General features: G+C 36.1%; 2 protein-coding genes across 2 annotated transcripts; one reads left to right on the forward strand and one right to left on the reverse strand.

Annotated features, from left to right (window-relative positions):
* Positions 1 to 4,342: 4,342 nt before the first annotated feature.
* LOC144450285 (uncharacterized) lies at positions 4,343 to 8,721 on the reverse strand. Its single transcript, XM_078140883.1, has 4 exons — positions 8,192 to 8,721; positions 6,577 to 6,657; positions 5,541 to 5,977; positions 4,343 to 4,938 (listed from the first exon to the last, which is right to left on the reverse strand). The coding sequence occupies exons 1-4, from the start codon at positions 8,592 to 8,594 to the stop codon at positions 4,396 to 4,398; spliced, it is 1,464 nt and encodes a 487-aa protein (XP_077997009.1). The 5' UTR covers positions 8,595 to 8,721; the 3' UTR covers positions 4,343 to 4,395.
* Positions 8,722 to 11,351: 2,630 nt separating this feature from the next.
* Positions 11,352 to 16,604, forward strand: LOC144449940 (uncharacterized). The gene is made up of 4 exons (XM_078140493.1): positions 11,352 to 11,958; positions 12,640 to 12,729; positions 13,957 to 14,408; positions 15,231 to 16,604. Exons 1-4 carry the CDS (start codon positions 11,550 to 11,552, stop codon positions 15,669 to 15,671), a joined length of 1,392 nt encoding a protein of 463 aa, XP_077996619.1. The 5' UTR covers positions 11,352 to 11,549; the 3' UTR covers positions 15,672 to 16,604.
* Positions 16,605 to 17,555: the final 951 nt, after the last annotated feature.

Consider the following 17,555-nt stretch of genomic DNA (forward strand, 5'->3'; position numbering starts at 1 on the left):
CAAACCTAGTCTGTAAGGTATGGCTTGACGGGGCGCCCTCACACATCGGCCAACCCTAGTCTGTAAGGTACGCCATGATGGGGTGCCCTCACACATCGGCCAAACCTAGTCTGTAAGGTATGGCATGACGGGGCGCCCTCACACATCGGCCAAACCTAGTCTGTAAGGTACGCCCTGACGGGGCGCCCTCACACATTGGCCAACCCCTAGCCAGTGAGGGTGAAACGTCATGGTGTATCTTACAGTCTACTTCTCTTTCTGATGGGGTTGATTTGTACATAAACATGTACGGTATGGTACGTGTAGGGTCTATGATTTGTAGAACAACTGAACAAGGGGTTCAATAGTGCTATAATAGGAATGGTGAATTGTCTGTGTGTATATAAACAACTTAAAGGGTGTGTAATACAAGTCTCTGTACTTCCAACATGCTGAGCCACGTGTTATTAATCCAATTCATTTGTTTACATTCCCTGTTTGTAACAGGTTCCATACGTCCACGGTTTAATGTCGGCAGTTGTACTACAAGAAAAGACTTGGTGTAGTCTTTACAAGCATTTCTTATAGAAATTTGTCACTTTATTTCCTTTCATATAATGATAATCTATCCAAATTTGTAAAAGTGATTGTTTATTTGTATTGGTGTAAAAGTATACCGTATGAATGGTAAACAAGGAAGATTGTAGAAAATGACTAAACTGTAAACTTATAGTAATAGGGAACTTGCAAACCTGCCATATTGAATGTTGCATCATGGGAAATGTGGTAATAAATACTAATCAATTAGTATTATAAACAATAATGTTATATTGTTAGCAACCACAAATAATCAATTCATTGTTACCCTGACCATTGTGGGAGGTTTATTTTATCGGTAGCTCCAGATTAGGTATTACAATAACCACAGATAATCCCATAGCCCATTGCGTCTGAGCATGCTCAGTCTGGATTGCAAGTTCCCTATTCACTACTGAAGAAAATATTGCAAGTACGATGTGTGCTATTCCTAGTCTAGTTCCTGGCGACCATGTTACGATTTTCACTATTTTATCTTCACATTATGTCTTGTCAACGTTGTTACTCTCGTACAGACATCTGTGCTCCCCCTTACAGTGTTCATATAAACATGATGATGTCGCGTCCCCATGTGATTTTAGTTTAAGCAGACTGAAGGTGGAGTTCAGTTGGACATTTGCATATCATATCAGTCCTAGAAAGGTCAACAACATTTGACCTTTGATTTCCCATAATGCATTGTCAACAAACAAAATGGCGGTCGCTTGTACAAGAGTTTTTTGGAAGACATAACAATCTCAGTACGTCAGTGCATTCAAGAAATTCAAGGTATTTTGTCATTACAAGGAGAACAATAAGAAGCCGTAACATGAACGACAACTTGTTATTTTGTCCTAAATTACCACAATAGTCAAAACAGCTGTACCAATGAATATTAATGAGCGATGACGACAGCGTGTCAATTTGTGATGGATTACTACTGACATACGTTGTTTGCGCTTAATTCACCATGGAGTTGAACCACATTTAACGCCTTGAGTAACGACATTGACTAGACGTAATGTGTGAAGATAACGTAGTGTAAAATTGGAATACAGTCACCAGGAACTAGACTATACCCCGAGTATGTCACACTTGCATTCTTATAATATAAAGATAAATCCCTTCACAGTATTGCACAGCTACGTTATCTCAATGATAAATATAAAGTTTGTAGTGAAATAATCACTTTCTAAAACTGTAGATTTCAGGTCATATTTAAGTTATAAAATGTGCCAATGGTAATGTAGTACAACTGATTAATGTAATATACAAAATGTCAGCTCAGTTGTGGTAAAATAATGTTCTCAAATGACCGTAGGGCTCAAAATTAACAGTAGTCCCATGTCCCCAAACTACCAATTCTTGTCAGTCCCATGTCCACAGACTACCAATTCTTGTCATGGGGTTACCATAGTCCCATACCCACAGACTACCAATTCTTGTCATGGGGCTACCATAGTCCCATGCCCACAGACTACCAATTCTTGTCATGGGGCTACCATAGTCCCATACCCACAGACTACCAATTCTTGTCATGGGGCTACCATAGTCCCATGTCCACAGACTACCAATTCTTGTCATGTGGCTACCATAACTTACAGCTTGTAGCCCACTCAGGCTACCACTGATTATGCGATGATTTAAAGGATGGAAAATTTACAGACATTAATTTGATAACACACATACATGTATTTCCAATACAGGAATTCTGTTTTCAGTTTAGGAATATGGGACTACTGGTACCCATCCTTGGGCTACCACTTTCTGAAATTGGTAGCCACTGGGACTACCAAGGAAAAAAAGTTAATTTCAAGCCATGTGGTCAATAGTAAATATTAGTCTGTTTAATGCGCTGACTGTGATTTCCATAGCTGTCATCTACTCAGCCTGTTATAACAGCCATTCAAATGGAGTCATTTTAATGCATCTTAATCTTGAGAAGTGACAACCTGTTGAGAAGGTACCTGGATAGTTCAGCCTACAATGTCGGTCGTGAAATATTTCCCAATATGTTCAAATAGTTTAATTCACTCTGTAGAATTGGAAAACTCTGATATTTTGTTACACTGTAGATTGATGAAATTAAGTGTTGTTGAAGTATTTCCCTGCATGCATTGCTCTTGGAAAGGACTCGTAGTAGCGCCCTCAGTGGTGAGTGTCTACCATGGGTAACTGAGTCTACACACAAACAGGCTAAGTAAATCTAAAACTGAGATGAAAGTGAAAATATTCTGTTCATGATGGTTAAAATATATTTCATAGTACATTTATGAAATAGTTGTATGTAATGTTTGTTTTAAAATAATTTTAAAAATTAGAAATACACGTGATATTAATTTGAGAAATTTTAAATAATTCATTTCTAAGCATCATAATTTGTGATATTAAATATTTGTGGTTGTCACATGAAAAAATGTGTATAAATTTAAATAATCCTTCATGAATCAATAACCAATCAAAATCTGTGTCTGATTTGAAGGTACCAGTGGCACTGCCAATCAAAATTAGTGTCTCATTTGAAGATATAGCTAATAGGTAGATATGGCCCAGCCAATCAAAATCAGTGTTTCATTTGAAGGTTTATATACGAGTACTCAGCCAATTGAATTCAACAAAATATCAAAGAAAAGTGTGTCCACTGTCAAAATCAGTTAATAAGTCTAGAATCCTGTCATGGGATGTTGCTCTTGTTATTCCTCTCAACTAAAACAAATTTACTAATTATTCTACTAACAATGTGAAACAACATATACCAAGCTTTTGTTTGTAACTCAATAAATTGTAAAATAAATAAATAAAGTGTGCGAGATGTTGTTACTACAGCATTTTCCACTCTTTTTGCAATTTATTGAATTACAAATACTTTGTTGATGCTATTTCACTCTATTTCAAGTTAAGGAGGATAACATGATATGTTTTCTAAATTAAAACTCTCATTTTATCATCCATGGCCATTTCAAAGGATGGCAACAATGATATTAGAGTTCCGTCATTATTTCAGTGTCATGTACATGTATAGTTGACTGATATGCAGTGTCACTGTACACAGAGAGACAGTATCACTGTACACAGAGAGACGGTGTCACTGTACACAGAGAGACAGTGTCACTGTACACAGAGAGACAGTGTCACTGTACACAGAGAGACAGTGTCACTGTACACAGAGAGACGGTGTCACTGTACACAGAGAGACAGTGTCACTGTAGACAGAGAGACAGTGTCACTGTACACAGAGAGACAGTGTCACTGTACACAGAGAGACAGTGTCACTGTACACAGAGAGACGGTGTCACTGTACACAGAGAGACAGTGTCACTGTACACAGAGAGACAGTGTCACTGTACACAGAGAGACAGTGTCACTGTACACAGAGAGACGGTGTCACTGTACACAGAGAGACAGTGTCACTGTACACAGAGAGACGGTGTCACTGTACACAGAGAGACAGTGTCACTGTACACAGAGAGACCGTGTCACTGTACACAGAGAGACGGTGTCACTGTACACAGAGAGACAGTGTGTCACTGTACACAGAGAGACAGTGTCACTGTACACAGAGAGACGGTGTCACTGTACACAGAGAGACGGTGTCACTGTACACAGAGAGACAGTGTCACTGTACACAGAGAGACGGTGTCACTGTACACAGAGAGACAGTGTCACTGAACACAGAGAGACAGTGTCACTGTACGCAGAGAGACGGTGTCACTGTACACAGAGAGACGGTGTCACTGTACACAGAGACGGTGTCACTACACAGAGAGACGGTGTCACTACACAGAGAGACGGTGGGGCACTAGACTGATATGCAGTGTCACTGTACACAGAGAGACAGTGTCACTGTACACAGAGAGACAGTGGGGCACTAGATGCATCAACCTGTATACCCTTATCAACGTATCTATGTTTTACATTCGTCACGGAATCACAACTTGCGCTATGGAACAACTTTTTCCGCTTCCCTGTTTTCTTTCCTTCCTGCATAGACATGCTTTTCCGTGGTGTTTTCCGATGTGGTTGTTTCTCATTATAAAGTTCATAGAGATAGTCTATCAGTTCGTTACACCGTTTCTCGATATAGTCATTCCGTAAATCAAACCGATCGACTGCGTTAAAATTAATGTAATGCATAACAATGAGTACGTTTCTGATACTGAAATCCGAGAATAAAATAACCAGGCAACATTTATACAAATGACTGATGTAAGATGTACAGACACTTGTATCGTAATATTGCCACATTACGCCCATAGAAAATATTACTAATTGAATCGGAAATATGAAAAAATACGTTGATCGGTTTGATTGCATTTGTTTTGTCTTCTTATCGGTAAGTTCGTTCAGCTCCTCACTACAGGTTTTCTTCACAAATTCCATTTTCTGTCGATATAAATTGAAAAATCTATCAATATCAAATTTAATTTACATTAATTTCATTTCATTACCCATGTCAGATTCAAATTAAAACTTTACAAATGTACCATATATGGATGTATCACAAATGTACCATATATGGACGTATCACAAATGTACCATATATGGACATATCACAAATGTACCATATATGGACATATCACAAATGTACCGTATATGGACATATCACAAATGTACCATATATGGACATATCACAAATGTACAATATATGGACATATTACAAATGTACCATATATGGACATATTACAAATGTACCATATATGGACATATCACAAATGTACCATATATGGACATATTACAAATGTACCATATATGGACATATTACAAATGTACCATATATGGACATATTACAAATGTACCATATATGGACATATCACAAATGTACCATATATGGACATATTACAAATGTACCATATATGGACATATTACAAATGTACCATATATGGACATATTACAAATGTACCATATATGGACATATTACAAATGTACCATATATGGACATATTACAAATGTACCATATATGGACATATTACAAATGTTCTACATACCCTAATTCCAGTATCTGGAGGTGTCTGGCTGTGTTTTGATTTCTTTCCTACTTTCTTCATCTCTTTTCCCATCTTTTCCACAATCTGTTTCCGAATTTCCATCTCCAGGATAATATCTCTAAGAGCACAAATCTTTGGTTCTAAAACCCAGTCTCCCAACACAAGCATAGAGACCGCTAAATGTTCAATAACGGAAAACTCATGGACAGAACTCCAAAATGGAACGGCAGCATTGATAGATAGAATGAGATCATTACAGAATAGAAAGAATAGAATAAATCTGGCTAGTGAGGTGGTTAACGCTAGAAGTGATGACTTCACTCCAGGGTCGGTCCTTGTACGAATAATGTGTGTTTTCATTACGTAGACCAGTCCGTTCCAAATCATACGAATGTGATGGCATATTTCTTGTATTCCTGATCGGGACGACTGGGTTCCTACATTTAAAGCAAAATACAAAAAACTTTTTTTTCTTAGTAATGAATTTTGCCGACGTCTCGTCAGCATTGTCAGGGGTGTACTACATAAGGCTTTTAAAATTCACTTCCAAGAAATATTTTGACTGTGTGAGTCGAAATTTTCATTACTTAGTACGAACGAATCCATAAACATTGGTTCTCACTTATTTTTCTGTTATTAAATATTAGAAGAACAACTATTTTGTGATGAAAAAAAGTTTCTGGTAAATTTTACAAACACTAATTTGCTGACAGTAGTATCATATAACCATAATTACTAGTTTAGTATCCCTAGTAACAGAGAGGGTGAAATCTTTGTGTGTGTGTGTGTGTGTGTGTGTGTGTGTGTGTGTGTGTGTGTGTGTGTGTGTGTGTGTGTGTGTGTGTGTGTACCATACATATGCATGAATGCACTCATGTGGGTAAGTGTGGGTAGGTAGGTAGGTTATAGGTAGGTAGGGTGGGTGGGTGGGTGGGTGGGTGTATTAGTGTTTGTTATTTATCTTTATTTCCACATGAGTTTTCACAGATTGATGTTGTTGCTACAGACACAGAGAGTTACAAGATAGATATCTTACCAATAGCACAGACTGGTCTTGGTATTTGTGGTCTAACTAGTTTAGTACAATCCCAACTCAGCATTTCCAGGATTTCAGTTTCTGAAGAAATAATATATATAAATGTTAGATAGAGACATTTCGATCTAATTTTGACTATTGTCATAATTTACCCTGTAAAATTTGCTACTGGTCTTCCAATCTGTAATGGCTGTACATCTGATGAGAAGAAACCAATAACACAGAGACCATATGGAAAACAACGGAAAACATTTACTATCTGAACTAGACACTCTTGTAAAAAAAATCAACAACAAAAAAACCTAACCACCCCTTTTATACCTTGGTATTCCTACACTCATTATAAAGAAATAGTACTATATTACATATATGTACAAAGTTTATAACAATTTTCTTTACATTTTTCAAAGTTTCACAAGAAATTTGTATAAAAATGGCGAAATTTAGGTGTGGGTCAGCATTTCAATTCTGGTATTTAAAAAAGTGTGGTGACGCTGGGTTATCTTTTTTTTGTCATCAATAGTTAGGCCTAATAAAAAAAAATTGTATGGTTCCGATTACGCTCAATTTTAGAACAGGAAGGGTAGGTAGATTTTTTATTTTATTTTATTATATATTTTCTGTGTGAGTGTCTAGTTCAGGTTTTCCATTGTTTTCCAAATGATCTCTGTGTTGTTTATTTCTTCCTATCAGATGTACAGCCATTACAGATTGGAAGAATAGTTTTATATTGTCTTAAGTTGATGTTAGTTTCCGCATCCACTATTTCTCATGAAACTTCACAATTTTTGCGATTTTATTATTTTTTTCTCGAATACTTAAAAAAAGTTTAGGGTCAGCGTGAAAAACTTGGTGGGGTTGGGTAACCAGAACCAAACAATTAATTTTTTAGGCCTAAATTACAATAGTACATATAAACAGAGTATAAAAATATCTATCACAAATTCCATTATTTTTACAGATTTTGTGTATATTTTCTAAATAGTGATTGTAAGAAAATAACCATTTTTTGACGGTGAAATAATAAAAAAATAAAAAAATATGTTTTTCTATCTTCAATATCATACATTCAAAGATGTAAGTATATTCGCTGGGCTGGGGATGTTTTTAAATTTTCATAAATCATGCTCTGTTATTGACTAAATTATGGTTACATACAAGAAATAATGATTGTCTTGAAAACAAAGGTGATCATGATGACATGTGATATACTGTTTTCTCTACATTTTTTACATATCCAGATATTAATTTTTACATTTGCAAAGAAGTACAAGAAAATTCTGACAAGTTTTATAACATTTTGACAGCAATTTATATCAGATGACATGTACAAGGAGAAGACTCTAACTTCATGTAATAAACAAGTGCCAAATAATAACAATAATAATAAAGTGTGAGGTAGAAATTAAAGATGTCTCGACCAGTCACTATAATCTTCTGATGATCTTATTAAACCGACGTTTCGGCAATGGAACAGTTGCCTTCTTCAGGGTAACACTCGAACGTATTCCTGCATGGTAAAGTGAATATGAATGAAATAAATATCTTCATTGATGTCAGAATTGTTTCCTTTAGATGTACTTTACAGACTAATGTATGATGAATATTTACTTACTACGTAGATACTCTTGTCGACTGTTAGTTTTGCACCCTTCTACTTTTCGCTTGATCTGGTCAATGATTGCTTCTCCGATGACACCTATACAGTCTTCTCGTCCCAGATCTTGCAAAACGTCCACTATCTCACGCAATGTCTTCTCGGAAAAACAGCCATTCAGAGCCTCACTAGTTGGATGTTTGTATCTCTCCCCAAGACAGCGAACGGTATTATGATCGAGTCCAAGTTCCTGGAGGAAACTACGGTAGTCCTTCCCAAGGGGGTGGTCTACATCCAGTCGGATAGAAAGTTTGTTTGCCAACAAATAACTTGACGGAAAGGCACGGAATGGAAGTCCACCGATCGTGGTTGGTACGTCTGTACCCAGGATTGCAGTGACATTCCCATTTTGACACGCCATAAGTTAGAAAAAATTGACGACACTTCAAAATAAACAGCTGTCATTAACTTTGTAAATTCATAACAGTTCACACGCCAAAACGGTTTGGCAGGTCAGCTGTTACACGCCTGGCCCCTACTTTCGTGTTATGTGGGGTCTATGTATGGTATAACGGTAAACGTGATACCAGAACAGTTGAAGTAAACATGGCTACCGCTGCACTCAACACATCAGTCAAATTAATGCGCACAGGGCTAATTTATCTTAAACAAAACATAAATATTAACATTATTATTAGTATTAATTAAATTCAAGATTAAACAAAAAGTGTACATTAAATCAATTTTGCCGCACTCTAGTTCTAATTATTTAAGGTTGGGAGATTTTTCGCGAGTTATTTACGCGGAAAGATACACTTAGTGATCATGTGTGTGGCTATAAATAGAATTCAGGGAAATACCTCATCGACCTGTGACCTAAGGTTAAACCCTGGGTTAAACGTAGCGTCTGTAGGCGAAACCATTCTTAATAGCGCAGGAGTTTTGTACTTGTTGGCAAAACGGTTCCAATCAAACACTTGAACCATGGAAGTAGTACTTGCCCTGAGACCACTTGGGTAGACCTTCTATGCTTGAACACAGTCTCTCGGAGTCGAATCACTTGCCGACAAGGGATATCGCTTTCTCACTGCAGTACCCTCCCCCCTTATTTTTTTTACCATGTCGCATGTTGTCCATGTTGTTTGTTTTTTGAGGCGCGGCGATGGAATCGACGAACGCAGTAGTAAACCATCTTCGCTCCTGGCTTTACCCTGAGTGAACATGTTACATTCCAGGGTGTTGTCAGTGGTGATAGTGATGAATACCTGTTGCCAAGGTAATGACATAATAAATGAAACAAACTCAAACATAAATTTCATTTAATAGTGATCTGAGATTTCACAAATAAAACCAGTGATTTCAACAAAATTCACTTCAAAACAACTTCGGGATCTCCACAGAACTTTAAATAACTCGAAAGAAGTGGGTGATCTCTACAAAACCCAACTCAAAAGTTAACGAAAATTGCACATTTAATTTGGTATATTAAACCCCCAATAACTATTGTCTTTCCAGACACACCAATTGTAATTTGTAATAAAATATATAGTTTGATGGTGTCAAGTTTAATATGGAGGTGTTTGGGTGAGAACTTATACCTGCAAGGATATCTAAATACTGTAGTCACTGGTTAGTTTTCACCGAGGCACTGGATTACAGGCATTTGTTTCCCGAGTTATGACTCAGACTGTTTCTATCAGAATACAATAAAATGTCGATAATATCGTTAATATTGACGTATTTAGCCAACTATATATGGAAGGGGTAAAATTACACTTATTTCTATCATCGCGCATGTCCACTCACCGCGAAAGAATACGTCAACATTAACAATATTATCGACATTTTATTGTATTCTGATAAAAATATTTTGATACATATCTCGGGATGCCTGTGCACTGGATACATCATACACGCTAACGATTTTTTTTTCGGCTGAAATAAGTTTCCCTAATGAGTTGCTTTGTTACCTTTCGATATTCAACATTGTGAAAGATGCTGTAGTGAATACGACAGGCCTTGAACTGGATAAGTTATTTATAGTAACACGTTATGTGTCTACTAATTCCAGTCATGCGGCTGATGGGGTGGAATACAGTGCACTGAAATGTTGCTGTATTATAAAGTAAACATTTGCATTCTGTAAAACGTGTACTCAAAACTACGGTACGTATACTGTACAATAATACTAATCCGAACTGAAAGTGCTCATTAGAAATGAATTAAACAAATAAAACAAACAAACTAATATAATTTGTCCTTGTCTGTGGTGACAACGACATATCCACCTGACCCATTCGTGAGTCATCGAGGTCAACTTACGTACATATCATATGTGTTTGTGATCGATTCCAGGATTTCTCTGTGAAGGGGAAATCCCTGTTCTAACTATAGACACACACGTCTGTGATTCAGCGTATAACCACAGGGAGCAGCGAGCATGTAACTGATTGATCGATCGATCGATCGGTTGATGTATTGATTGATTGATTTACTAGTTTATGCATGATCGAGTGTTTGTCCAGTGTGATAATCTCCCAGCAGATGAGAGATAAAGCAAACTGTTAATGTAAGTGATCTCCTGCCAGTTTTAAGATAAGGGGTGTTTTAATTAAGATAAGATTAGAAGAATGGACAAGGCGTCTTTATTTAGTCAATAAAGCAAGGAGAGAATTACATACAGCCTCAGACTTTTAGTGGTCTGAGATCAACAGCTGAGAGCAAAGTAACCAGGGAAAGAAAAAGAAATAGTTTTAAAACTCAATGAGTCAATTGATCAATATCACACATAAAGTAAGTTATATTGCACCACAAAAATTGATCAATCAATCATTCAACCAAATAATAAATCAATCAATCAATACATCAACCGATCGATCGATCGATCGATCAATCAGTTACATGCTCGCTGCTCCCTGTGGTATAACTGTTTACACTCCTCGGATTTAGTATCTCTTCGCACAAAGTAACCCGCCTTGAGCAAACAGTTCAGGGACTGGATTTTGACGACGGAATATTATTCTTTCATATAGACACAATTATTGAGATGTTTATTTTTATCTGTAGATGATTAATATGTATGTCTGTGAACGATTGCCATTTATGGTTTATAATGACGCGAAATAATTTCACTTTCGCTGAGCGCCACCACACGACGGTGAACACCCGGAAATGCAGAGATGTTTAGACATTCCAGATTCAGCTCTGCTCTGGGCGATAACATGTTGTTCGCCTTTCGGACTTCGTAGCGTGCACTTACCAGTAAATATGGTTTTGAAAAGCGGTTGTCTTCGGACGTTGTAATTATATTTCTAGAGACATATCGATATTTTTGCATTTATCAAGAAAGATTATACCATCAGTCGCGGTTTCGGATATGGCCAGCGGGGCCGAGGATTCGACTCAGTGTCAGACTCAAAGGACAAGGCGAACCATTGGCTGTCTCGCGTTTGATGAGTTCCCATGCAGTTTCCGCGTTGCACACCGACTTTCAACTCTACTTGATGTTCCAAATATAGTTGGAAACGACTATAGATGTTTTCTGGAGGAACTTGGACTACTCCACAACACCGTTCGATTTCTTGGCGAAAAATGTGAACGTCCAACATTCAAGGCATTGGAAGGTCAACTCTCGAAAACGACGTTCAACGACATAGTGAACGCTTTGCTGAAACTAGAACGGTTTGATTGTGTTTGCATCGTTCGTGACGCTTTACTGGAGCAAATCAGACACAAACCGGGCAAAAATGGAGACAGAAACGCCATCACAGATAATAAACTTATTGGTAAGTATTTCTCGGAAGTCATTTTAAATAAATGTACGTTGCAGGTCAATGCAGTCAATGAATGAATGAAATATATACATGATAATAGACAGGAAATCCGTAAGAGAGATGTAAGATGTAGGTAGGACGGATGTCGTAGCAACACAAATACCACCCCTTTTAATAAAAAAAACACTTCCTTTGGACCCCTCAGATGAAGCTACTAAGTTCCTCTATCATAGATAGATAGCAAGACTGTGTGATTTAAGTTTTATGCATTTTTGCATATGTTTTTCTCATATAATATGTCACACATTGGCCTTTTGAATATTGTGTTATTTTATACTGAGTGATAGATTAGACAGACATACAGACAGACACAGACGTACGTACGTACGTACGTACATACAGACAGACAGACCATACATACAGACAGACATACATACATACATACATACATACATACATACATACATACATACATACGTACGTACGTACATACGTACGTACGTACGTACGTACGTACGTACATACATACATGGACTAGATAGATAGACTAGATAGACAGACAGAGACTGACACTCAGACAGACACTGAGGTTGATAACAGAGAAAAAGATGCAGTGAGTGGGAGATAGCAACTGTCTGAGAAAGGGCGGCAAATCTAGTGAGACACATAAATATACTGTTTCTTCCTATGTAGAGGCAGATATCAAGAAAATGTTGAGTTGGAATTGCTGTAAATTGATAATGCCACAAGAACCACAAGGACCAAGATCTGTGCATGAAATTGGTAAGGGAACTGTTGTATATATCCCCTCTCCACAACACCCTCACCCCCACACACATTCTCCCATTGACACATTTGAACACCCTCCCCCATCGATCACTCCCCTCACAAACAGGGAAAACATGTTCCTCATCCCAACACACATAACACCTCCAGTCACCTCCAGAACAGTAGCCAGTTCTGCTCACACAACACCCACACACCCACACATCCATACATCCATCCATCCATACATCCATCCATCCATCCATACATACATACATACATACATACATACATACATACATACAGACAGACAGACAGACAGACAGACAGACAGACATACATACATACATACATACATACATACATACATACATATGATACATACATACATACATACATACATACATACACATACATACATACATACATACATACACACACATACATACACACACATACATACATACATACATACATACATACATACATACATACATACATACATACATACATACATACAGACATACAGACATACAGACATGCACACACACCACCCTATCCACATTCACATCACACAAAGCATACAAACTATCTCTTTGTAAATTATTTTCTGAAGGTATTTCAGATATATGACTGCTGAGCTGTACCACGGTATATACTTTTAGTCCACACAGTTATCAGAAATGTCTGGCTGAATAGTAAATAAATCACTAAACATTTAAAGGCCAGGGTTTCAATACCAGGTTCTCACATTAGTGTTATCTTATCAGTTAAAGGCCAGGGTTTCAATCCCAGGTTCTCACATTAGTGTTATCTTATCAGTTAAAGGCCTGGGTTTCAATACCAGGTTCTCACATTAGTGTTATCTTATCAGTTAAAGGCCAGGGTTTCAATCCCAGGTTCTCACATTAGTGTTATCTTATCAGTTAAAGGCCAGGGTTTCAATCCCAGGTTCTCACATTAGTGTTATCTTATCAGTTAAAGGCCAGGGTTTCAATACCAGGTTCTCACATTAATGTTATCTTATCAGTGAAGCCATGAGGATTACATCGAATTATTCTTTTGTTCTGGACCAACTTTTTTAATAACTTTGTCAGACAACTGTTTTTCATACCTTAAATGTGAACTTGGAAGTTCAAGGTCTCTGTTATATTTGGGAGGAAAAATAGCTTTCTAAATGTGCTGCATAAAATGTTGGCTATGAACTAAAAATTATGCTAAAAATTCTGTTTTTGTTTCATTTAGGTGTGCATCCAACAAGAAACGTCCCTCAAGAAGTCTGTCATCACATACGAATGATTCGAAGTGAAATAGTGCGTGTCGTAAATAGACACGTCATTCGTACACGAAGTGATCCAGGAGTCAAATCATCTCTCTTAAGTTTAACCACGACACTTGTCAGGGTTGTTCTTTTGTTTTTGATCTTCAATGACGTAATACTTCTTATTAACGCAGTACTGCCAATATGGAGTTCGCTCCACGACTTTTCAATTATTGAACATTTAGCGGTTTTTCTACTTGTTGTCGGTGACTGGGTGTTAGAACCGAAGATTAGTGCCTTGAAGGACGTTATGCTCGAAATGAAGATGAGGAAAAAGATTCTAGTCAAAGTGGAAAAAGAACTGAATAAAGAGAGAAAGAAAATGGAAAAATGGAAAAGGAAGCAATCAAGTGGATCACTAGACGTTATAATCAAGGTATGTAGTTGGTATAAAAGTGGCCATATGGATGAGGATTTGATATTTATTTTGGATTTTTAATTTATAAAACAATTTTATCATGACTTTCTACTTGAAAAATCAATTTGAAATAACATATGCCAAGTCCTTGTTTGTAACTCAATAAATCCCAAAAGCATACTAAATATTTAAAATTATAGTAATTGTACATACAATAACAAACTGTTTGTACATATTTTTTTTTAGCTTTTGCTCTGTAGCTGCAAACACAAATTTTTGTCAATGTTAGTTCACATTGATTTTCAAGTCAGGAAGTCATGATAAAATATTTCATAGATAAAAAATCCCAAATAAATACCAAATCCTCATCCATATGGCTACTTTATTGATGGTAATAATTAATTTATGTAGCATCATCATTATCCACAGAAGCACATAAAAATACCCAGAAGGCAATCTGATTAAAATCTGATGTAGTGTACATGGTGCGATTTCTTGTTGGCTGTTACATTTTCTGTTTGTTCATTTGTGAGCACTCGTTAACACGAAGATGTGATCCCTTGGGTTTATTGATAAAATAATGCTATTGGATACTAATATATGTATGTCTGCTAACTCCCATGAGATAATGTGTGTCTGTGGCAAGGACTTGCACTGAACAATGAATGACTAACAAGTTTCAGTTTGGTTGTCTTTGTAAGTACACCTTCATGGTAATTATACATAATGTGAGTAAAATGAAATAAAACCTCCACAAACTAAAGTTTGTAAAAATTTCTCAGAATGATTTTTTCCTATATTTTACCTGAAGAATAATTTGTCTGATGTTTTAATTTACAGAGAAAAGACTTTGTTACAGAAGAACTTGAGGAACTTTCACGGAAGGAAAATACTTTAATGAAATCTATAAGATCAACGTATTTGTTTATTTTTCCTTTGCAATGGGCGATATTTATCATTGGATCATTGTTGTATTATTACGATAATGGTGGTAGTTGTACATCATATGGTAATATTTTATTTAAATGCTGCCTGGCTGTTCTATGCTCAGACTTGATTGTTAGGAACGCTATCATCCTGATACATTACGTTACCTTGAATGCTGTCGGTCGGTTTGACTTCAGAAATGAAGATGTGACGGAAAAGTTTAACGAATATGAACTTCATCTTCATGAACTTTACAAGGAGAAGCTAACGGAGCAAGTGGTTCCTGATGTAAAAGTGATAAATGGGAATGAGGGACGGAAAAAGAGAGGTCGAAGGAAAAGAAGGAAAGAATAAGGATTATACCACATACAATGGAAATTATTTGAACAGAAAGTATAGGATTTATATAACGGACTGGACATGTAATTGTTTGCATGTGAACAGAAAGTATAGGATTTATATAACAGACTGGACATGTAAAATTGATAAATGCAAACAGGATGGATAAAGAGAGACCAAAGATATTGTCTTTGAACAGATAATATGGATCCCTGGTCATTCTACATCACTGGTTTTGCATTGCTGGAAAATATGAGTCAAAACATTCCAATTCACCGTTATCTTTCCTAAATTTTCCAAAATTATGCTTTAGGAGGTATAATTAATGTTATTCCCCAATATTTTTCTTCATTCAGAAAATACTCGTGACCTAAGTGGTTATCACTCCGAGTCTAACAACTCATAATGACAAGGCCCCTTAGGTCACTCTTTAAAATACTCGTGACCTAGATGGTTGTCACTATGAGTCTAACAACTCGTAATGACAAGACCCCTTAGGTCACTCTTTTTTTTCTTGGCTGAATGTTCTTAGTTTGGCCAACATACCTATCTTTACATGCAGTACAATATTTTGTAAATATTGGCCATATGGATGACAAATGGGTATTAACGTGGATGTTATTTCACATTGATTTGTCAAGTAGGAAGCCATGATAAAATTGTTCTATAAATTAAAAATCCAAATAAATACCCAATCCTCATCCATATGACCATTTTAACTAAGGTTCTGAGTTTGGTCAACATACATATCTTGCCAACAATGCAAACTCAGAATCTTAGTTTTTACAATATTTCATAAATGTATTTATTAAATAAAAAATGTTTAACATAAGAACTTAAAGCAATCTAAAACTTAAACAATCTTGTATAATAATGTTTTTAAAACAACATCTTATGTGGAATAAATTGTTTTTAAATGAATTTTTCAATTCTTTTAGTAGAATGTAGTGTCAATTTATTATTTTCATACAAAATCTGAATCTGAATAAAATGAAATTTTTACTTTAATATCAATGTATTTATCAATGTATGTGTGTGTATGTGTGTATGTGTGTGTATGTATGTATGTATGTATGTATGTATGTATGTATGTATGTATGCATGCATGTATGTATGTATGTATGTGTGTGTGTATATGTGTGTATGTTTGTGTGTGTATGTATGTATGTATGTATGTATGTATGTGTGTGTATGTATGTGTATGTATGTATGTGTGTATGAATGTATGTACATAGATGTATGTATGTATGTATGTGTGTGTGTATGTGTGTGTGTGTGTGTGTGTGTAAAACAAAATTTATCCTTGGCTAATAATAATACTGATAATAATGTTTTATGGTACAGAAGGCATTGGATATAGTGAATGCATAGATAGCTGCTGCAATAATTTTAACATTAGTTTTGATTTTGAGGTTTTTTTCTGTTTTTGATTTTTTTTTCGTTCTGAGGGTTTATGGTTAACTTCTGGAGCAAAAAAGCTCAAAAACAGGAAAAAACCCAACTCAAAATCAAAACTGAGGATACAATTATTGCAGCTAACTTTTGCCTCACATCCGTCTATTTCAGGTTGTACAGAAGGAAATGTAGCATTTGTTTTGAGGTTAAACCCTGGAACAAAAAAAGTTCAATAATGAAAAAAAAACCACCTCAGCTAATACATAGATGAAATGTTAAAAATATTACAATACACATTATGTTCATGTACATCAGGGTATTAAAAGTTATCCACATCATTCATTCCTTATATTGAACGCCAACAAATTATTTTCTAATACATCCATTTCACACTTCATTTGGCAAAAATTCGAACTTCCCGAAAACTTTCATATCATCTCTTTGGTTATGAACACCGCCCTCTATCGAGACTAAACAGACAATTGCGCATGCGTTTACTGGAAG

The sequence above is a fragment of the Glandiceps talaboti genome, chromosome 19, assembly GCF_964340395.1.
Source record: "Glandiceps talaboti chromosome 19, keGlaTala1.1, whole genome shotgun sequence".
Lineage (NCBI taxonomy): Eukaryota > Metazoa > Hemichordata > Enteropneusta > Spengelidae > Glandiceps > Glandiceps talaboti.